Raw genomic sequence first — 22418 nt, forward strand, 5'->3', positions numbered from 1 at the left:
CACTTGAGTTCATTCATGACCTCGAACCTATTGAACACTTTTGGGATGACCTCATCCCAAAGGTGTTCCATAGGGTTAAGTGCAGGTACTGATGGTGGATGAGAAGACCTTATACCAAAAAGGTCTTCCTATAGTAGGGTTGAGGTCAGGGCCCTGTTCAGGACACTTGAGTTCCTCCACACCAAAAGAGCATTTGTGAGGTCAAGTATTGATGTTGAGAATGCTCATGGTCAGTATTCCAAATCATCCCAAAGGTGTACAGGAGTTCCTCCACACCAAACTGGTCACACCATGTCTTTATGGAGCTGGTTTTGTACCTGGGAGGGGGGGCAGACAGTCATGCTGGAACAAAAAAGGTTCTTTACCAAACTGTTACCACAAGCTTGAAAGAGAATGTCTTTGTCTGATGGAGAATTACCAGAACCCTTCACTGGAGACATCTGGGATACATTTTGTAAGCAACTTAGTGTGCAGTTATCAACAGTTATCTCAAACACATTGTAAATGTTTGCAGTCTGTGTCCCATAAGGAAGGTTTTCCCTTCACTTTCTGTCTTGGGGATTCAATGGGAAACGAGAGGAAATCCTCTTTTGGAAAGTGGCCACTGGAGCAAGTGTTGCCATTGGACAACCATAATATTTTTTGACTTCTCATCACTTTCTGCTCTGGTGATAATGGTCAGCAGGACAAATAGAGCAAAGCTACGCAGTGGGGACATAACATAGCAATTGAATCTGTCTTAGAAAATTAGGTTGATGGAGCCCCAACACTTGCCGATTCTTTATTCTGAGGTTCGGATTTTTTTAAGGGTTAATTTACACACCAGCTGTTCTTTAACTGCTTTGCAAACATTTTTTTGATCCTGCGAGTCTTGAGACTGGTAATCTACAGCACATACCTTTGCATTGAACTCAGCCAGGAAATCAAAGTGCTTCTTGAGGTCAGTGGCAAGGATGGCTTCGATGACGAGAAAGCGGAACCGCTTGAACTGTACGTGGTCCAGGTATGTTAGGAAGTTGTAGTCTGGCTGGGACAGGAAGAGGTTCCAGGCGGAGGCCGCGTGGTGATTCTCCAGGACCGACCGATCGTTATACAGAACAGCCTGAAACAAAAATGAGCAGGGAGATGGCTGTGAGACTCATAGGTGGCAATTGTCTACAACTTTGGCCTTCAAACTTTCTAAACAAAGGGCCCTTTTACTGTTCTTCAGACTTTACGGGGGCCAGACTTTGGTCAGTGGGAGTAGAAAATGTCCTGGCGTTAGTGGAAGTAAACAGTTTCCCCTCTTTGGTATTAGGGGGGGCAACAGTGCCCCATTGTTCGTGTCAGCGGGAGGAATAGTGCCCCATCGTTCGCATCAGCGGAAGAAATAGTGCCCTATCGTTCGTGTCAGCGGGAGGAATAGTGCCCCATCGTTCGCGTCAGCGGGAGGAACAAAGAACGAGAACAAATTGGAAATGAAGACCGATTTCAGACATTACATTAGATACAGTGGTGCTCGAAAGTTTACATACCCTGGCAGAAATTGTGAAATTTTGGCATTGATATTTAAAATATGACTGATTATGCCAAAAAACATTTTGTCTTTTATTTAAGGATAGCAATCGCGTGAAGCCATTTATTATCTCATAGTTTTTTGGATCCTTTTTAAATCATAATGATAACAGAAATCACCCAAATGGCCCTGATAAAAAGTTTACATACCCTGGGATGTTTGGCCTTGGTACAGACACAGAGGGTGGCACTCACACAGGTTAAATGGAAAAGGTTAATTTCCCACATTTGTGGCTTTTTAAATCACAATTGGTGTCTGTGTATAAATAGTCAATGAGTTTGTTCGCTCTAACATGGATGCACTAAGCAGGCTAGACACTGAGCCATGAGGAGGTAGAAAAGAACAGTCAAAAGACCTGCATAACAAGGTAATGAAACTTTACAAAGATGGAAAAGGATATAAAAAGATATCCAAAGCCCTGAATATGCCAGTCAGTACTGTTCAATCGCTTAATAAGAAGTGGAAAATTTGGAGATCTCTTGATCCCCAAGCCAAGGTCAGGTAGGTCAAGAAAGATTTCAGCCACAACTGCCACAGGAACTGCTTGGGATCCAAAAAAAACCTCCACAGGTAACCTCAGGAGAAATACAGGCTGCTCTGGAAAAAGATGGCTTGGTTGTTTTTAAGTAGCACAATTCAACGATTCTTGAACAAAAAAGAGCTGCATGGTCAAGTTGCCAGAAAGAAGCCTTTACTGTCCAAGTTCCACAAAAAGCCTGGTTACAATATGCTCAACAACACCCTGACATGCCTCATTGGGCTTTTTTGTGGCATTGGTGCAGTAAAGGCTTGCTTCCAGCAGCTCAACCAGCTCTTTTTTGTTCAAGGATCGTTGAATTGTGCTCCTTAGAAAACAACCACACTACCTTTTAGGAGAGCAGCCTGTATTTCTCCTGAGGTTACCTGTGGGGTTTTTTCTTTGTATCCTGGGCAATTCTTCCGCCAGTTGTGGCTGAAATCGTTATTGGTCTACCTGACCTTGGCCTGGTATCAAGAGATCCTCACATTTTCCACTTCTTAAGTGATTGAACAGTACTGACTGACATATTCAAGGCTTTGGCTATCTTTTGATATCCTTTTCCATCTTTGAAAAGTTTCATTACCTTGTTACGCAGGCCTTTTGACTGTTCTTTTCTACCTCCTCATGGCTCAGTGTCTAGCCTGCTTAATGCATCCATGTGAGAGCTAACAAACTCATTGACTATACACAGACACGAATTGTGATTTAAAAAGCTACACATGTAGGAAATTAACCTTTAATTGCTATTTTAACCTCTGTGAGTGCCACCTTCTATGTCTGTACCAAGGCCAAACCTCGCAGGGTATGTAAACTTTTTATCAGGGCCATTTGGGTGATTTCTGTTATTATTATGATTTAAAAATGATCCAAAAAACTATGAGATAATAAATGGCCTCATGTGATTGCTAACCTTAACCACTTAAGGACCGCCTCACGCCGATGTACGTAGGCAGAATGGCACGGGCAGGCAGAATCACGTACATATACGTGATCTGCCTCCCGCGGGCGGGGGGTCCGATCGTACCCCCCCCCAGTGCCCGAGGCGGTCCGTTTTTGTCCAGCGTCGATCGGAGATGAGGGGGAGACCATCCGTTCGTGGCCCTCCCCTCGCGATCGCCGCCGGCCAATCAAATCATTCCTCTGCTGCTGTATGCTAAACAGCAGCAAAGGAAATGATGTCATCTCTCCTCGGCTCGGTATTTTCCGTGCCGAGGAGAGAAGACTGCAATGTGAGTGTAACACTACACACACACAGTAGAACATGCCAGGCACACAAAACACCCCCTTTACCCCCCTCGATAACCCCCTAATCCCCCCCCCCCCCCCCCCCCGTCACACTGACACCAAGCAGTTTTTTTTTTTTCTGATTACTGCATTGTGTCAGTTTGTGACATTTAGCGTGGTAGGGCAGTTATTGTTAGCCCCCTTTAGGTCTAGGGTACCCCCCTAATAAAGTTTTAACCCCTTGATCACCCCCCGTCGCCAGTGTCACTAAGCGATCATTTTTCTGATCGCTGTATTAGTGTCGCTGGTGACGCTAGTTAGGGAGGTAAACATTTAGGTTCGCCGTCAGCGTTTTATAGCGACAGGGACCCCCATATACTACCTAATAAAGGTTTTAACCCCTTGATTGCCCCCTAGTTAACCCTTTCACCAGTGATCACCATATAACTGTTACGGGTGACGCTGGTTAGTTCGTTTGTTTTTTATAGTGTCAGGGCACCCGCCGTTTATTACCAAATAAAGGTTTAGTCCCCTGATCGCCCGGCGGTGATATGCGTCACCCCAGGCAGCGTCAGATTAGCGCCAATACTGCTAACACCCACGCACGCAGCATACGCCTCCCTTAGTGGTGTAGTATCTGAACGGATCAATATCTGATCCGATCAGATCTATACTAGCGTCCCCAGCAGTTTAGGGTTCCCAAAAACGCAGTGTTAGCGGGATCAGCCCAGATACCTGCTAGCACCTGCGTTTTGCCCCTCCGCCCGGCCCACCCAAGTGCAGTATCGATCGATCACTGTCACTTACAAAACACTAAATGCATAACTGCAGCGTTCGCAGAGTCAGGCCTGATCCCTGCGATCGCTAACAGTTTTTTTTGGTAGCGTTTTGGTGAACTGGCAAGCACCAGCGGCCTAGTACACCCCAGTCGTAGTCAAACCAGCACTGCAGTAACACTTGGTGACGTGGCGAGTCCCATAAGTGCAGTTTAAGCTGGTGAGGTGGCAAGCACAAGTAGTGTCCCGCTGCCACCAAAAAGACAAACACAGGCCCGTCGTGCCCATAGTGCCCTTCCTGCTGCATTCACCAATCCTAATTGGGAACCCACCGCTTCTGCAGCGCCCGTACTTCCCCCATTCACATCCCCAACCAAATGCAGTCGGCTGCATGAGAGGCATTTATATGTCCTCCCGAGTACCCCTACCCAACGAACCCCCCCAAAAAAGATGTTGTGTCTGCAGCAAGCGCGGATATAGGCGTGACACCCGCTATTATTGTCCCTCCTGTCCTGACAATCCTGGTCTTTGCATTGGTGAATGTTTTGAACGCTACCATACACTAGTTGAGTATTAGCGTAGGGTACAGCATTGCACAGACTAGGACACACTTTCACAGGGTCTCCCAAGATGCCATCGCATTTTGAGAGACCCGAACCTGGAACCGGTTACAGTTATAAAAGTTAGTTACAAAAAAAAGTGTAAAAAAAAAAATGTATATTATATATATATATAAAATAAAAAAAATAGTTGTCGTTTCATTGTTCTCTCTCTCTCTATTCTCTCCCTATTGTTCTGCTCTTTTTTACGGTATTCTATTCTGCAATGTTTTATTGTTATTATGTTTTATCATGTTTGATTTTCAGGTATGCAATTTTTTATACTTTACCGTTTACTGTGTTTTATTGTTAATCATTTTTTTGTCTTCAGGTACGCTATTCACGACTTTGAGTGGTTATACCAGAATGATGCCTGCAGGTTTAGGTATCATCTTGGTATCATTCTTTTCAGCCAGCGGTCGGCTTTCATGTAAAAGCAATCCTAGTGGCTAATTAGCCTCTAGACTGCTTTTACAATCCGTGGGAGGGAATGCCCCCCCCCCACCGTCTTCCGTGTTTTTCTCTGGCTCTCCTGTCTCAACAGGGAACCTGAGAATGCAGCCGGTGATTCAGCCAGCTGACCATAGAGCTGATCAGAGACCAGAGTGGCTCCAAACATCTCTATGGCCTAAGAAACCGGAAGCTACGAGCATTTCATGACTTAGATTTCGCCGGATGTAAACAGCGCCATTGGGAAATTTGGAAAGCATTTTATCACACCGATCTTGGTGTGGTCAGATGCTTTGAGGGCAGAGGAGAGATCTAGGGTCTAATAGACCCCAATTTTTTCAATAAAGAGTACCTGTCACTACCTATTTCGATCATAGGGGATATTTACATTCCCTGAGATAACAATAAAAATGATTAAAAAAAAAAAAATGAAAGGAACAGTTTAAAAATAAGATAAAAAATAAAGAAAAATAATAAAGAAAAAAAAAAAAGCACCCCTGTCCCCCCCCTGCTCTCGCGCAAAGGCAAACGCAAGCGTCGGTCTGGCGTCAAATGTAAACAGCAATTGCACCATGCATGTGAGGTATCACAGCGAACGTCAGATCGAGGGCAGTAATTTTAGCAGTAGACCTCCTCTGTAAATCTAAAGTGGTAACCTGTAAAGGCTTTTAAAGGCTTTTAAAACGGTATTTAGTTTGTCGCCACTGCACGTTTGTGCGCAATTTTAAAGCATGTCATGTTTGGTATCCATGTACTCGGCCTAAGATCATCTTTTTTATTTCATCAAACATTTGGGCAATATAGTGTGTTTTAGTGCATTAAAATTTAAAAAAGTGTGTTTTTTCCCCAAAAAATGTGTTTGAAAAATCGCTGCGCAAATACTGTGTGAAAAAAAAAATGAAACACCCACCATTTTAATCTGTAGGGCATTTGCTTTAAAAAAATATATAATGTTTGGGGGTTCAAAGTAATTTTCTTGCAAAAAAAAATAATTTTTTCATGTAAACAAAAAGTGTCAGAAAGGGCTTTGTCTTCACGTGGTTAGAAGAGTGGGTAATGTGTGACATAAGCTTCTAAATGTTGTGCATAAAATGCCAAGACAGTTCAAAACCCCCCCAAATGACCCCATTTTGGAAAGTAGACACCCCAAGCTATTTGCTGAGAGGCATGTCGAGTCCATGGAATATTTTATATTGTGACACAAGTTGCGGGAAAGAGACAAATTTTTTTTTTTTTTTTGCACAAAGTTGTCACTAAATGATATATTGCTCAAACATGCCATGGGAATATGTGAAATTACACCCCAAAATACATTCTGTTGCTTCTCCTGAGTACAGGGATACCACATGTGTGAGACTTTTTGGGAGCCTAGCTGCGTACGGGAGCCTGAAAACCAAGCACCGCCTTCAGGCTTTCTAAGGGCGTAAATCTTTGATTTCACTCTTCACTGCCTATCACAGTTTCGGAGGCCATGGAATGCCCAGGTGGCACAAAAACCCCCCAAATGACCCCATTTTGGAAAGAAGACACCCCAAGCTATTTGCTGAGAGGTATAGTAAGTATTTTGCAGACCTCACTTTTTGTCACAAAGTTTTGAAAATTGAAAAAAGAAAAAAAAAATGTTTTTTCTTGTCTTTCTTCATTTTCAAAAACAAATGAGAGCTGCAAAATACTCACCATGCCTCTCAGCAAATAGCTTGGGGTGTCTACTTTCCAAAATGGGGTCATTTGGGGGGGTTTTGTGCCACCTGGGCATTCCATGGCCTCCAAAACTGTGATAGGCAGTGAAGAGTGAAATCAAAAATTTACACCCTTAGAAATCCTGAAGGCGGTGATTGGTTTTCGGGGCCCCGTACGCGGCTAGGCTCCCAAAAAGTCCCACACATGTGGTATCCCCATACTCAGGAGAAGCAGCTAAATGTATTTTGGGGTGCAATTCCACATATGCCCATGGCCTGTGTGAGCAATATATAATTTAGTGACAACTTTGTGCAAAAAAAAAAAAAAAAAAAAAAATTGTCACATTCCCGCAACTTGTGTCAAAATATAAAATATTCCATGGATTCAACATGCCTCTCAGCAAATAGCTTGGGGTGTCTACTTTCCAAAATGGGGTCATTTGGGGGGGTTTTCTGCCATCTGGGCATTTTATGGCCTTCAAAACTGTGATAGGTAGTGAGGAGTGAAATCAAAAATTTACGCCCTTAGAAATCCTAAAGGCGGTGATTGGTTTTTGGGGCCCCATACGCGGCTAGGCTCCAAAAAAGTCCCACACGTGTGGTATCCCCGTACTCAGGAGAAGCAGCTGAATGTATTTTGGGGTGCAATTCCACATAGGCCCATGGCCTGTGTGATTAATATATCATTTAGTGACAACTTTTTGTAAATATTTTTTTTTTTTGTCATTATTCAATCACTTGGGACAAAAAAAAATATTCAATGGGTTCAACATGCCTCTCAGCAATTTCCTTGGGGTGTCTACTTTCCAAAATGGGGTCATTTGGGGGGGTTTTGTACTGCCCTGCCATTTTAGCACCTCAAGAAATGACATAGGCAGTCATAAACTAAAAACTGTGTAAATTCCAGAAAATGTACCCTAGTTTGTAGGAGCTATAATTTTTGCGCAAACCAATAAATATACGCTTATTGACTTTTTTTTTACCAAAGACATGTGGCCGAATACATTTTGGCCTAAATGTATGACTAAAATTGAGTTTATTGGATTTTTTTTATAACAAACAGTAGAAAATATCTTTTTTTTTTAAATTTTCGGTCTTTTTCCGTATATAGCGCAAAAAATAAAAACGGCAGAGGTGATCAAATACCATCAAAAGAAATCTCTATTTGTGGGAAGAAAAGGACACAAATTTAGTTTGGGTACAGCATTGCATGACCGCGCAATTAGCAGTTAAAGCGACGCAGTGCCAAATTAGAAAAAGTCCTCTGGTCCTTAGGCAGCATAATGGTCCGGGGCTGAAGTGGTTAAATAAAAGACAGTTTTTTGGCATGATTAGTCATATTTTCAATATTAATGCCAAAATCTCGCAATTTCTGCCAGGGTATGATAACTTTTGAGCACAACTGTAAACATTAAAAATAATTTGGGGCCTTTTGTTGAAGACCTAACCAAGCTCTTTCAAATGGCAAAAACGGCATTACTGAAGGTAAAGTTATTTTTTTCTTTTCCTATTTTTTAATTGAAAAGAGTCCTCCATCCCCTCCTCTGGCCAGGAAGACCTGTTGCACTTCATGGTTAAACATAAAATAAGATAAATCATAAAGCTAAAGTTGAATCATTCAACGTTAAACCAATTTAGAAGCCTTAATGTCTATGCTGAAAAATGTCTCGGGCCTCCCTCGTGGCCATGTCAAATCGATCTTCATAATGGGATTAAAACGGCACTCAGCTGATCCACCATAATCAGGTTATCCTTGAGGGTGAATCCGTGTTCTGCGGCTTCTAATCAAGCGGAGAAGATGAGTGCCGGACGTGCGTCTATCTCTGCGCTCTGGCTTTCAACAGCCCCCCCCCCCTTCTAGGGTTGATTACAGAGATTCCAGCAAACAGCCCTCAGTTCTCGGCCAAAACGGGACAGGGAAGGCGACTGGCGCTGTGCGTCCAATTTAATAACCACTGACTGCGCAGATGACAAAGAAAAGGTCTGTATGTTTCCCGTAAGCCGCCAAAATGAGCCCAACCGAATAATCGGCTTTTTGAAATGAATGGAGCCATAAACAGATGTTATGCCAAATTCTCTCCCCCCCCCCTTCTGTTTCTGCAGGAGGATCGGAGATCTCCAGCAAGATCAATTTTAGATATACAAAGTATTCTCAAGGGATCAGGGTCTACACAGAGGAGTGTCCTTCAACCATCAATCTCAGGAGATGAAAACAGGGTTGGGACAGAGGGAGGAGAAAATCCCCCTCAATCAGACTCCAGATAGGAAATGATCCCCCAAGATCAGAAATTAAACAATATAATTTTTTTACAGGAATATGGTTAGAAGAGATGGGGATCCCAAAAGGAGGGTCAAAACAATATAGGATCCTTGAGTCGGGACAGATTCCTTGTAATCAGTGTAAAAAAGGGCAAAGATCCTGGAAGACTTTGGTTAGGAGAGGATCATCGTGGATCAGAAATAGGATAGGATAGGATAAGATCAGGGACAGCAGAGGATTAGAAGTTGGGGGTTAGAGGTGTAAAACTGCCATGGCAGAAGATCAAAACTGGGCTAGCAGAAGATCGAAACCGGGGAGGCAGAGGAACCGAACCAGGACAACAGAGAGCCCGAGCCGGCGCAACAGAGAGCCGAGCCGGCGCAACAGAGAGCCCGAGCCGGCGCAACAGAGGGCCCGAGCCGGCGCAACAGAGAGCCCGAGCCGGCGCAACAGAGAGCCCGAGCCGGCGCAACAGAGAGCCCGAGCCGGCGCAACAGAGAGCCCGAGCCGGCGCAACAGAGAGCCCGAGCCGGCGCAACAGAGAGCCCGAGCCGGCGCAACAGAGAGCCCGAGCCGGCGCAACAGAGAGCCCGAGCCGGCGCAACAGAGAGCCCGAGCCGGCGCAACAGAGAGCCCGAGCCGGCGCAACAGAGAGCCCGAGCCGGCGCAACAGAGAGCCCGAGCCGGCGCAACAGAGAGCCCGAGCCGGCGCAACAGAGAGCCCGAGCCGGCGCAACACAGAGCCCGAGCCGGTGTAACACAGAGCCCGAGCCGGCGCAACAGAGGGCCCAAGATGGGACAACAGAGGGCCCAAGATGGGACAACAGAGTGCCCAAGATGGGACAACAGAGGGCCCAAGATGGGACAACAGAGGGCCCAAGATGGGACAACAGAGGGCCCAAGATGGGACAACAGAGGGCCCAAGATGGGACAACAGAGGGCCCGAGATGGTAGAGGGCCCGAGCTGGGACGGTAGAGGGCCCGAGCTGGGACGGTAGAGGGCCCGAGCTGGGACGGTAGAGGGCCCGAGCTGGGACGGTAGAGGGCCCGAGCTGGGACGGTAGAGGGCCCGAGCTGGGACGGTAGAGGGCCCGAGCTGGGACGGTAGAGGGCCCGAGCAGGGACGGTAGAGGGCCCGAGCAGGGACGGTAGAGGGCCCGAGCAGGGAGGGCAGAGGGCCCCAGCCGGGAAGGCAGAGGGCCCCAGCCGGGAAGGCAGAGGGCCCCAGCCGGGAAGGCAGAGGGCCCCAGTCGGGAAGGCAGGGGCCCGAGCCGGGAAGGCAGAGGATCAGAATTGAGGTGGCAGAAGTTCAGAAAGCAGAAGATAAGATCTGGGACAAGAGAGGATGATCTGTAATCATGACAGGAGAGGTTCTGGACAGAAAGGTCTCAAAAGGACTCTTGAAAAGTGATAGGATAGATGAAGACTGAAGATGATGATTATAAATCTGGCAACATGATGAAGGTAGGATATTTTCTATCAGCATCCAGACAGGAGAGGGATCTTTCGTGATCAATGTCAGGATCTTCCATGATCAGCACAAAAGAGAGAATCTTCAGAGGTTTAAAGTCAGGAGAGGAAAGTATTTTCAAGGTGATTATGACAGAAAAGGATCCACGGATGACCATGCCTGGAGAACCTCCAAGGACTGGGATGAGAAAATTAAAAAAATGTAAAAAAAAAAACTGTACTCACCTGTGGAGCATTTGTGGCCACAAGAAAGGCATTGGTGCGACCCGGGTGATCATAATCATGCATAGCTGCCGCCACATAGAGCGCCATGAGTTCCAGGGCGGGGATGTTAGTCGCCAAGCATCCATAGCTGTCGTCAGTGGCTTGGCAGCTCTTTGAGGTCAGAAAGACATGAGCGGGGCCCAAATTGTCTGCATCTAGAGAGAGGAAAACACCAAAAATAAGACAATATCTAACAAAAAGAAAAAGCCAAGAAATGAGATGAAGAAAATATTCTGTGGGCCAATCACTGTGTCACAAACAAAAAAAACTCTACCCAAAACTTTTTTTCCCTGGAGAGAATGGTGAAGGACTTGATGTTCCACTGCTATGGTTCTGCTCTGTGGAATACATGTAGATATATTCCTACATAAACACCACAATGGGGAAGTACCACCAGAATTATGATGTCACTGCCCCCTTTGTACACCTTCTATAGGCATATATACAAAAAGCTCTCTGGTGAGGGGAACCAGCAGAGGCCCTGAGGTCATATGACCAAGGATGGGAGGACATCTCCCTGGAACCTCAAACTTAATGTTTTATTCCTAAAAAGCATTTGAAAAAGTTATTGATTTGTCAGCATTAAACAATTATTTAACCCCTCTTGCGGTCATAAAAAAAACTGCTGAAATAGCTTTATTGGAACTCTTCAAATTTGTCTGCAATATCTATTTTGCTCCTCCAAAAGAGTTTGGGTGATTCCAGGGAAGAGCAGCTTTAAAACTGCAATCTACATTGTAGACAATTGTGCTCTTCCAACCTTGTGGTAACAGTTCAGTAAAGACCCTTTTCTGTTCCGGCATGACTGCCCCCTCCTATGTGTAAAGCCAGCTCCATAAAGACAGGGTGTGACCTCTTTGGTGTGGAAGAATGCGAGTCTCCCGCACAGAGCCCTGACCTCAACCCTACCGAATACCTTCGAGATGAATTGGAACAAGCCAGGTCTTCTCATCCAACATCTCCATAAAGACATGATTTGGCCAGTTTGGTGTTGAGGAACTTGAGTGTCCAGCATAGAGCCTTGACCCTACTGAACACCTTTGGGATGAATTGGAATACTAATTGCATGTCAGGTCTTTTTTTTTGTGCCCAAGGTGTGACTCAGGTCTTCCTAATCAACATTAGTACCTGACCTCACAAATGGACATAAACTCCCACAGACACCCTCCAAAATCTTGTGGAAAGTCTTCCCAGAAGAGTGGAGTATGTTATAGCCACAAGGTGGGGAATTATACTTTACTTTAATTTTGCCAAAATTTTGGATATTGCGGCAAACTGCATTGGAGTCCATTCAGGTGAAATTGGAAAGTTGAAATCCACGCTCTAACTAAGCTTAAAACGGCTCCCAGCCCCCTTCTAACCCCTATACCAACTACCCTGTAAAAGAAGAGTTCATATACTTACCTATTCTCAGAGCGCCTCCGTCTAGTCCTGTGATCTCCCCAGCAGCTGGCTTCAGGGGAGAAGAGAGAGCGCCAACAGAGGCTGCAATGCCTAGGCAGTTGTCAGGACAGGGCTCTCAGCCATCCCTTCTCTTTGTTCAGCTGTCGGTTAATTGCCAGTACTCATCGTTCCACACTGGCTCACCTGTTGATCATCCCCTGCTCGTCAGTCAAGCCCACCGCCAACCCCTTCTGGCTATTTGAACTGCCTAGTTCATTTCATCAATTGCCTTCGCCTTGGTCAACATATCTAGAGACTCTCTGCTGTGTTGCTGTTGAAGACTTGCCTGGCTGACGTCCCTTCTGGTTCCTGATCCTGTCTGCAGCCTCTGACTACGCTGATCTCTGGCTTCCTGATTTCCTGGCTTGTTCTGACTGCCCGATTTGGCTACATTTTCCAGTTGTAGCATTTTTACCATTTTATTAAAAGGTGTGATTTTTACTACATTTTCTGTCTCCGTCTGTTTCATGGTTCCTGACAGCAGTGACGTCTCCCATAGGCTTTACTATGGGCATCCACTGTTGGCTATCCCCTGAAGCAGGCCCCCGGGAGCCAATCACATGATCAGACTAAAGCACCCCAAGAATAGAAAGTATAAGCATCTTCCTTCTACAGGGTAGTTGACATAGGAGATAGAAGGTGGGTGGGAGCAGTTTTAAGTTTTTTTTTGTGTTTTTAAGGATTAAATGGTCTAATAAAGGCTTGTGGAGGCTGGGGTAGCTCCTTTCGCCTACCCTTTACCTGTACTTGTGCCAAAAAAAAACAGTCACTCATTACTTGGGGACATCGCTAAATACAGTAACAGCCAGGATGAACCCCATAACAATTGTCCATTTGTTGCCTACATGCTGTCACGATTTCCCTTTTGTTACCTGTGTATTGTATGGATTGCCTAATTATTGTCCACATATTCTAATGATTGCCCATTTATTGTCCATGTATTGTCAGGATTGTCCATTTGTTGGCCCTGTATTGTCAGAGTTGCCGTTTGTTGCCAAGACATTGTAACAATTGCCCATTTAATGTCAAGTGTTGCCTATTTATTGTCCACATATTATAACGATTGATGTCCCTGTATTGACAAGATGGTCCATTTGTTGCCCTGAATTGTCAGAATTGCCCATTTGTTGCCCATGTATTGTCAATATTACATGTTTTATTACCCATATATTCTAAAGTTTGCTCATTTGTTGCCCTCATGATGTCACAGTTACCCATTTGTTGCCCATTTTGCCACAGTTGCCCATGCACCGTCAAGATTGCTAATTTGGTGTAATTGTCAGGATTGTCCATGTGTTGCCAACGCAGTGCAGTAATTGCCCATTTGTTGCCCATGTATTGCCTGAATTGTGTATTTGTTGCCCATGTATTGCCTGAATTGAGTATTTGTTGCTCATGTATGGCCTGGTTTATGTATTTGTTGTCACTGTATTGCCACAATTGCCTCTTGGTTTCCCCTGTAACACCACAGTTGCCTCCTGGTTGCCCCGGTATTGCCACAGTTGTCCATTTGTTGTCCCTGTATTGCCATAGTTGCCCATTTGTTGCCCCGTATTGTCACAGGTGTCCACGTATTGTCAAGGTTGCCATATTTGTTGTCCCTGTGTTGCCCATTTTTTTGAACACATATAGTCAATTTTATCATCATTTAATTCCCTGCAGGTTGGGCACTATTGCTTCACTATAATCCCCTTTACCCTTTAATTTCATACAGCATGCCATTTACTGATTGATGAGAGGGGCTTTGGGCATCAAAGGACTTAAAAATGAACATTTGGACATTTTCCTAAAGGTAGATTCCGACCCCCCCCCCCCCCCCCCCCAATTTCTCTGCAAGTTCTCTAGTATAGAAATAATTACAAAATGACACACAAGGAGGAGGATTGTATCAGAGTAACGCAGTGATGATCCCTCCCATAGCCATGAATAAAATACAATAGAGAGACCTTTAATATCAGCGTCATCGCTGACCTCAGGTGTGTAGTGAGGAATAATTGGATGGAAATCTGTGGTTTGTTTTCAGCATTAGTATCTGGATAGGACTGACCATATTTTGGAATCCCCTCATAATTTCCTCATATTTCTGCCTCTATGTGAAGAGGTCGGAGGTGGCAGGTTGGCGCTGGGCTGTCCCGGGATGTGAAGTGATCGTGGCGTCTCTCCCTGCCCAGCACAGTCTGCAGGACGGCCGGGGATGAAGTCACTGTACTCAGTGCTGGCACCGACACAGAGAGCCGTGTACTGTGCTCAGACCTGTCCTGGCAGACGCCGGATACCCGACTACTGCATTATGCTATGAGGCTTTATTCCTCGGCTGATGAATTGTTCACTGTCTGCCAAGGCAGCACTCAGCCACCATAGATACCCTGCTAAGCTCTCTGTACAATGGGGGATAGAGGCCTGGCATAGACTAACACAGGGGATGCCAGAATTTGGCACAAATTACCAGAGGGAGGAGGGGCCTCGGTGCCCAGTGAGAGAGGGAGGTGGGGCCACGGTGCCCCGTGAGAGAGGGAGGTGGGGCCTCGGTGCCCAGTGAGAGAGGGAGGACAGGCCTCAGTGTCCAGTGAGAGAGGGCCGACGGGCCACAGTGCCCAGTGAGAGAGGGCCGACGGGCCACAGTGCCCAGTGAGAGAGGGCCGACGGGCCACAGTGCCCAGTGAGAGAGGGCCGACGGGCCACAGTGCCCAGTGAGAGAGGGCGGACAGGCCATGCTGCCCAGTGAGAGAGGGAGGACGGGCCACGGTGCCCAGTAAGAGGGTGGACAGGCCATGATGCCCAGTAAGAGGATGGACGGGCCACAGTGCCCAGCGAGAGGGGGAGAACGGGCCACGGTGCCCAGTGAGAGGGGCCTCAGAGCACAGTGAGAGAGGGAGGAGGGGCCACCGTGCCCAGTGAAAGAGGGAGGAGGGGCCACAGTGGTAGAGGGAGGACGGCCATCCCAGGATGTGAAGTGATCGTGGCGTCTCTTCCTGCTCAGCACAGTCTGCAGGACAGCCGGGGATAAAGTCACCATACTGAGTGCTGGTGCCCAGTGAGAGAGGGAGGGAGGACGGGCCTCAGAGCCCAGTAAGAGGACCGGCTTTGGTGCCCAGTGAGAGAGGGAGGACGGGCCATGGTGCCCAGCGAGAGAGGGAGGACGGGCCACGGTGCCCAGCGAGAGAGGGAGGACGGGCCACGGTGCCCAGCGAGAGAGGGAGGACGGGCCACGGTGCCCAGCGAGAGAGGGAGGACGGGCCACGGTGCCCAGCGAGAGAGGGAGGACGGGCCACGGTGCCCAGCGAGAGAGGGAGGACGGGCCACGGTGCCCAGCGACAGAGGGAGGACGGGCCACGGTGCCCAGCGACAGAGGGAGGACGGGCCACGGTGCCCAGCGAGAGAGGGAGGACGGGCCACGGTGCCCAGCGACAGAGGGAGGACGGGCCACGGTGCCCAGCGACAGAGGGAGGACGGGCCACGGTGCACAGCGACAGGGGGAGGAGGACGGGCCACGGTGCACAGTGACAGAGGGAGGATGTGCCTCGGGGCCCAGTGAGAGAGGGACGACGGGCCTCGGGGCCCAGTGAGAGAGGGACGACGGGCCTCGGGGCCCAGTGAGAGAGGGACGACGGGCCTCGGGGCCCAGTGAGAGAGGGACGACGGGCCTCGGGGCCCAGTGAGAGAGGGACGACGGGCCTCGGGGCCCAGTGAGAGAGGGACGACAGGCCTCGGTGCCCAGTGAGAGAGGGATGACGGGCCTCGGTGCCCAGTGAGAGAGGGATGACGGGCCTCGGTGCCCAGTGAGAGAGGGAGGACAGGCCTCGGTGCCCAGTGAGAGAGGGGCGGCGGCCTCGGTGCCCAGTGAGAGAGGGACGGCGGCCTCGGTGCCCAGTGAGAGAGGGACGGCGGCCTCGGTGCCCAGTGAGAGAGGGACGGCGGCCTCGGTGCCCAGTGAGAGAGGGAGGACAGGCCTCGGTGCCCAGTGAGAGAGGGACGGCGGCCTCAGTGCCCAGTGAGAGAGGGACGGCGGCCTCTGTGCCCAGTGAGAGAGGGACGGCGGCCTCGGTGCCCAGTAAGAGAGGGACGGCGGCCTCGGTGCCCAGTGAGAGAGGGAGGACGGGCCTCGGTGCCTAGTGGGAGAGGGAGGACAGGCCTCAGTGCCCAGTGAAAGAGGGAGGACGGGCCTCGGTGCCCAGTGAGAGAGGGAGGACAGGCCTCAGTGCCCAGTGAGAGAGGGAGGACGGGCCTTGGTGCCCAGTGAGAGAGGGAGGACGGAACTCGGTGCCCAGTGAGAGAGGGATGACGGGCCTCGGTGCCCAGTGAGAGAGGGAGGACGGGCCTCGGTGCCCAGTGAGAGAGGGGCGGCGGCCTCGGTGCCCAGTGAGGGAGGGACGGCGGCCTCGGTGCCCAGTGAGAGAGGGACGGCGGCCTCGGTGCCCAGTGAGAGAGGGACGGCGGCCTCGGTGCCCAGTGAGAGAGGGAGGACAGGCCTCGGTGCCCAGTGAGAGAGGGACGGCGGCCTCAGTGCCCAGTGAGAGAGGGACGGCGGCCTCTGTGCCCAGTGAGAGAGGGACGGCGGCCTCGGTGCCCAGTAAGAGAGGGACGGCGGCCTCGGTGCCCAGTGAGAGAGGGAGGACGGGCCTCAGTGCCCAGTGAGAGAGGGAGGACAGGCCTCAGTGCCCAGTGAGAGAGGGAGGACGGGCCTCGTGCCCAGTGAGAGAGGGAGGACAGGCCTCAGTGCCCAGTGAGAGAGGGAGGACGGGCCTTGGTGCCCAGTGAGAGAGGGAGGACGGAACTCGGTGCCCGGTGAGAGAGGGATGACGGGCCTCGGTGCCCAGTGAGAGAGGGAGGACGGGCCTCGGTGCCCAGTGAGAGAGGGGCGGCGGCCTCGGTGCCCAGTGAGAGAGGGACGGCAGCCTCGGTGCCCAGTGAGAGAGGGACGGCGGCCTCGGTGCCCAGTGAGAGAGGGACGGCGGCCTCGGTGCCCAGTGAGAGAGGGACGGCGGCCTCGGTGCCCAGTGAGAGAGGGACGGCGGCCTCGGTGCCCAGTGAGAGAGGGACGGCGGCCTCGGTGCCCAGTGAGAGAGGGACGGCAGCCTCGGTGCCCAGTGAGAGAGGGACGGCGGCCTCTGTGCCCAGTGAGAGAGGGACGGCGGCCTCGGTGCCCAGTGAGAGAGGGACGGCGGCCTCGGTGCCCAGTGAGAGAGGGACGGCGGCCTCGGTGCCCAGTGAGAGAGGGAGGACGGGCCTCGGTGCCTAGTGGGAGAGGGAGGACGGGCCTCGGTGCCCAGTGAGAGAGGGAGGACAGGCCTCGGTGCCCAGTGAGAGAGGGAGGACAGGCCTCAGTGCCCAGTGAGAGAGGGAGGACAGGCCTCAGTGCCCAGTGAGAGAGGGAGGACAGGCCTCAGTGCCCAGTGAGAGAGGGAGGACGGGCCTTGGTGCCCAGTGAGAGAGGGAGGACGGGCCTTGGTGCCCAGTGAGAGAGGGAGGACGGGCCTTGGTGCCCAGTGAGAGAGGGAGGACGGGCCTTGGTGCCCAGTGAGAGAGGGAGGAGGGTCCACGATGCCCAGTGAGAGAGGGAGGAAAAGGCTTGGTGCAGACTGACAGAGGGAGGCTGAACCTCAGTACACAATGACAGAGGGAGGTCAGACTTCAGTGAAAATGCAGAGAAGGAGGCTGGCCTTTGGTGCAGACTGACCAAGGGCAGCCGGGCTTTGGAGTGATAGAAGGAGGCTGGGCCTCAGTACACATTGATAGAAGGAGGCAGAGTTCAGGTGCAGACTGACAGAAGGAGGCCAAGTTTCAGTGTGAATAATGGAGGAAGGATCGGTGAAGGGGGAGGCCAAGCTTTAGTGCAGACTGTTAGATGGAGGTTGGGCCTTGGTGCAGACTGACAGAGGAAGCCCAGGACTCGGCACACAGTGATAGACAGAGCCTGAGCTTCAGTGCATACTGACAGAGGGAGGCCAGGTCTTAGCGCACAGTGACCGGAGGTGGCTGGGACTTGGGGCAGACTGATTAAGGGAGGCATTGTCTCAACACAGACTGACAGAGGTCTAAATATCAAATGGTGGGAAAACTTTTTATTCTCTCAACAAAAGTGAAGTGGCACGTTGAGCCCCAAGCAGCTGACAATTCTGCCTTCCCCTAGTTGCAAGTCTGATCAGTTTGCTCACATCAACGAAAACAATCGATCATCACTCAGGCCCAGAAAAAACGCTCACGTTTTCATAATGCGGAGGGTTGAGGTGGGGGGTAGGACAATCGATGTGTTTTGGGCTGGCAGCGCATGGTCACGGTGCGCACCCCAAACCAGGTCCTGTAAATGATGCAGTCAACGCCAGCGTGCCAATCGTGGATGGAGGTGACACCATCGTGGTCGGATATCAGCCATCCCCAGCACCCCCATAGTGACACCACTGCACAGGGCAATCCGTTCCCGTGATGTGGAGACGGATACATAAATAATCCCTTAAAGGGGCCACGGCAGATCTGCTGTGTAATCTGGGACTGGGATCTCTCCGTTCACTGAGATTAATCATCCCACCAGCGTCACAGCCATGAATCACCACAAGCGGCTGCCGTTTCCCCTCCGCCCGAGCTGCTGCAATCAGGAGGAGATGGCGAGGCCGGGGTATTTTTAGCTGGAGATGTTTAATTTCCTAATTATGTAAAGAAATATTAGACTAATGCAGAGCAAGTGCCAGCAAGATGCTGACTGCAGCAAAGGAACTCACGGGGAAAGGGATGGGGGGGGGGGGGAGATGATGGAACCCAGCCGGACACTTGGCAGGAGATCAGGAGAGATCAGCAATTCCTCATCAATCAACTAACCAGATAGGAACAGGTCATAAAACAAGAGAGAGAAACAGAGAGAGAGAGAGCCTGGCTGAAGCTCTAGAATCCTCTTCAGCACCTGGACATGACACCGAGGTGAATTTCCTGCTGGATGCAGATGACCTCCCGCCACTGTCACCAACACAGAGAGGCCTACAAGACAGTCTAAAAGTGCTGGAGAAATACAGTGCCACATGGGCACTACCTATCAACCAAAAGAAAGCAAAAAAAGTCACACCTAACAAATCAAGAACTCTTCTTTTACATTAACCAACTGGAGTCTTGATGAATCGAAAAGCTACACATACCTTGGTCTAGAAATTATCCAATCAGGAGGTTTCTGCCAGCCATAGAGGTCCTAAAAGACAAGGCACGCAGAACCTTCTAAGCCATCAGGAGACAACTATACCACCTAAAACCACCAGTAACACCTATGACAGTTGCATCACCCCAATCCTTCATGGTAGTGAAGTTTCGAGTCTGGTCACCTACCCAGAACAATCCAAATGGGACTCCATGCCATCCGAAATATTCTATCTGGAATTCTGCAAGCTTCTCCTCAAAGTCCATCGGAGCAGCTACAACAGTTCTTGCCAGGCGAGGAGATGAGTAGATTCTTCTTAATGTTGGCAGCATAGAAGAAGGTGCTATCATACTGGGACCAGCTACAAAACAGCAGCCCCAACTAATACCACCATAAAGCCTTGCTGACCTACTAGGATCAGTCCAAATCATGCGACCTACAAGTCATCAGCTCCTTGCCCATACAAAACTCCAAACAATGCGGCCTGATAAAATCTCAAATAAAAGACATAATGATTCCAAATAAAAATATGTTGGAGAATGAAGAAATGAAATAAACTCCCAGAAAAGACCTACTTACCAGTCACTACAGGGAGACTACAAACTGGCCCCATACCTGGAGGTGCTACAAGACCCCAAAGACAGACAGACCTGATCCGGTACAGACAGAACACCCACCGCCTGGAAATCCAATCAGAGGACACAGACAGACCTACAAACCCAAGGAGAGTAGACTGTGCCAGCGGAGTGACCATGGGGGGCCTGGAGGATGAGGATCACTTCCTGCACTGGGGCCTCAAGTGCTCATCAGTGAGGGACACTCACTTCCAGAGACTCTTCACTCTCATCCCGGACTTCAGTTCTATAGAAAAGGAAACTCCACATTCTGCAGGGAGAAGAGGAGCCAAAATAGACGCACAATATATGTGACAGAGGGATATGACGAGGAACTCCAATACCCAACATGGACTTAACCCCCTGCACCCCTTTGTATTAAAAGAGAATATGAGGTGTCCTGATAACATTTCTGGAGTCACCTTCTATTCCCCTTATCTTTACCCCTAGTGATGTCCTAGGAGTAATTCCTTCCACCACCCTCCCAATAATACCTATAATAAATAAATGTGTCTGGTTCTGCCAATGAAGCCAATTTGAATTTCAGAAACAGAGAGAAGGGCAGAGCAAACTGATTGTAAAAAAAAGAAAAAAAAGGCGGGGCAGAGAGAAGAGAGAAATTGGGTGGAAGGGAGATATGGGGGGGAGCGTGAGGGAGATAAGCGGGACGGGGTTCAGAAGAGAGAAGGAGAGAGATAGATACATTTTAGTGAAGTAGAGAAAGAAGGGAGAATGAAGCTGGATAAACAAAATAAACAAGGAGAAGGATAGGGGGAGAAAAGAGATAGAGAAGCGAGTGAGGAAGAAGAGAGAATGGAGGAGAAGAGAGAGTGTACGGAAGAGGAAAATGTGGGAGGGGAGAAAGTGCTGGAGAGGAAAGAACGAGGGAGAAAAGAGAGTGTGGGAGAGGAGAGCGAGGGAAAAAAAAAGAGGGTGCAGGAGAGGAGAGAGTAAGGGAAAAGAGGGTTTGGGAGAGGAAAGAGCGGAATGGAGCACAGGAAAAGGGTGGGTGGGGGGCGAGGAGAGAGTGCGGGAGAAGGGTGGGTGGGGGCGAGAAGAGAGTGTGCGGGATAAGGGTGGATATGGGCGAGGAGAGAGTGAGGGAGAGGAAAGTGTGGGCAAAGAGAGAGTGCAGGAAAAGGGTGGGTAGGGGCGAGGAGACAGTGCGGGAAAAGGGAGGATGAGGGCGAGGAGAGAGTGCGGGAAAAGGGAGGATGAGGGCGAGGAGAGAGTGCGGGAAAAGGGTGGGTGGGGGCGAGTAGAGAGTCCGGGAAAAGGGTAGGTGGGGACGGGGGAAGAGTGCGGGAAAAGGTTGGCGGGGGGCGGGGAGAGAGTGCAGGCAAAGGGTGGGAGAGAGTGCAGGCAAAGGGTGGGAGAGAGTGCAGGCAAAGGGTGGGAGAGAGTGCGGGCAAAGGGTGGGAGGAGGTGGGGAGAGAGTGTGGGCAAAGGGTGGGAGGGGGTGGGGAGAGAGTGCGGGCAAAGGGTGGGGAGGGTCAAGGAGAGAGTGTGGTAAAAGGGTGGGTGGGGGCGAGTAGAGAGTCCCGGAAAAGGGTGAGTGGAGCGAGTAGAGAGTGCGGGAAAAGGGTGGGTGGGGACGAGGAGAGAGTGCGGGAAAAGGGTGGGTGGGGATGAAGAGAGAGTGCGGAAAAAGGGTGGATGGGGGTGAGGAGAGAGTGCGGGGGGAAAGGTGGGTAGGGGCGAGGAGAGAGTGCGAGAAAAGGGTAGGTGGGGGCGAGGAGAGAGTGCAGGAAGAGGGTGGGTGTGGGTGGGGAGAGAGAGTGCGGGAAAAGGGTGGGTGGGGGCGGGAAAAGAGTGCGGGAAAAGGGTGGGTGGGGGCGGGAAAAGAGTGCTAGAAAAGGGTGGGTGTGGGCGAGTAGAGAGTCCGGGGAAATGGTGGGTGTGGGCGGGAAGAGAGTGCGGGAAAAGGGTGGGTGGGGGCGGGGAAAGAGTGCTAGAAAAGGGTGGGTGGGGGCAAAGAGAGAGAGAGAGGGAGAGGAGTGCGGGAAAGGAGGGTCTGAGTAAATGAGAAAGCGCCAAGGGGTGGCCTTGCTAGGTAGAGCTACCCAATCCTCATTGGCCCTGAATCTAAAAAAAAAAAAAAAAAGAAAAAATCAACCAATGTGTTCCCTGGTTCCAGCTCCACCCTCTCTGAGCTTCCTGGAGCTCCAACCACCAGCACTAAAGCATGAAGGGGAGGAGTGAAAAGGACAGGATGTGACAAGCTGGACGGATCCGGCTACAAAGGATTTTATGTAACTCAGGATGACGGTAGATCGGGCGCAGCGATTCCCGGAATAAACATTTTATTGTCAGCACTTCCTTCAATCAGATGTCCGGATAATGTATTCGATCAATCATCTCTTACCTGTCTCCTCGCTGGATAGTTCCTGAAACTCTGGAATCGGCCGCGTGGTCAGATACCAAACCGCGTGCAGCACATCAGT

At 49.9% G+C, this 22418-nt stretch overlaps 1 protein-coding gene across 1 annotated transcript in view; it reads right to left on the reverse strand.

Annotated features, from left to right (window-relative positions):
- Positions 1-22418, reverse strand: part of PDE3B (phosphodiesterase 3B) — a gene marked incomplete at its 5' end in the record, with an annotated part of 31224 nt that extends 8806 nt beyond the window's left edge. Inside the window, 3 exon segments of the mRNA XM_073603965.1 lie at positions 899-1102; positions 10759-10952; positions 22340-22418. Of these exon segments, the coding sequence (XP_073460066.1) occupies positions 899-1102; positions 10759-10952; positions 22340-22418 (477 nt within the window).

The sequence above is a fragment of the Aquarana catesbeiana genome, linkage group LG11 (assembly GCF_042186555.1).
Source record: "Aquarana catesbeiana isolate 2022-GZ linkage group LG11, ASM4218655v1, whole genome shotgun sequence".
NCBI lineage: Eukaryota > Metazoa > Chordata > Amphibia > Anura > Ranidae > Aquarana > Aquarana catesbeiana.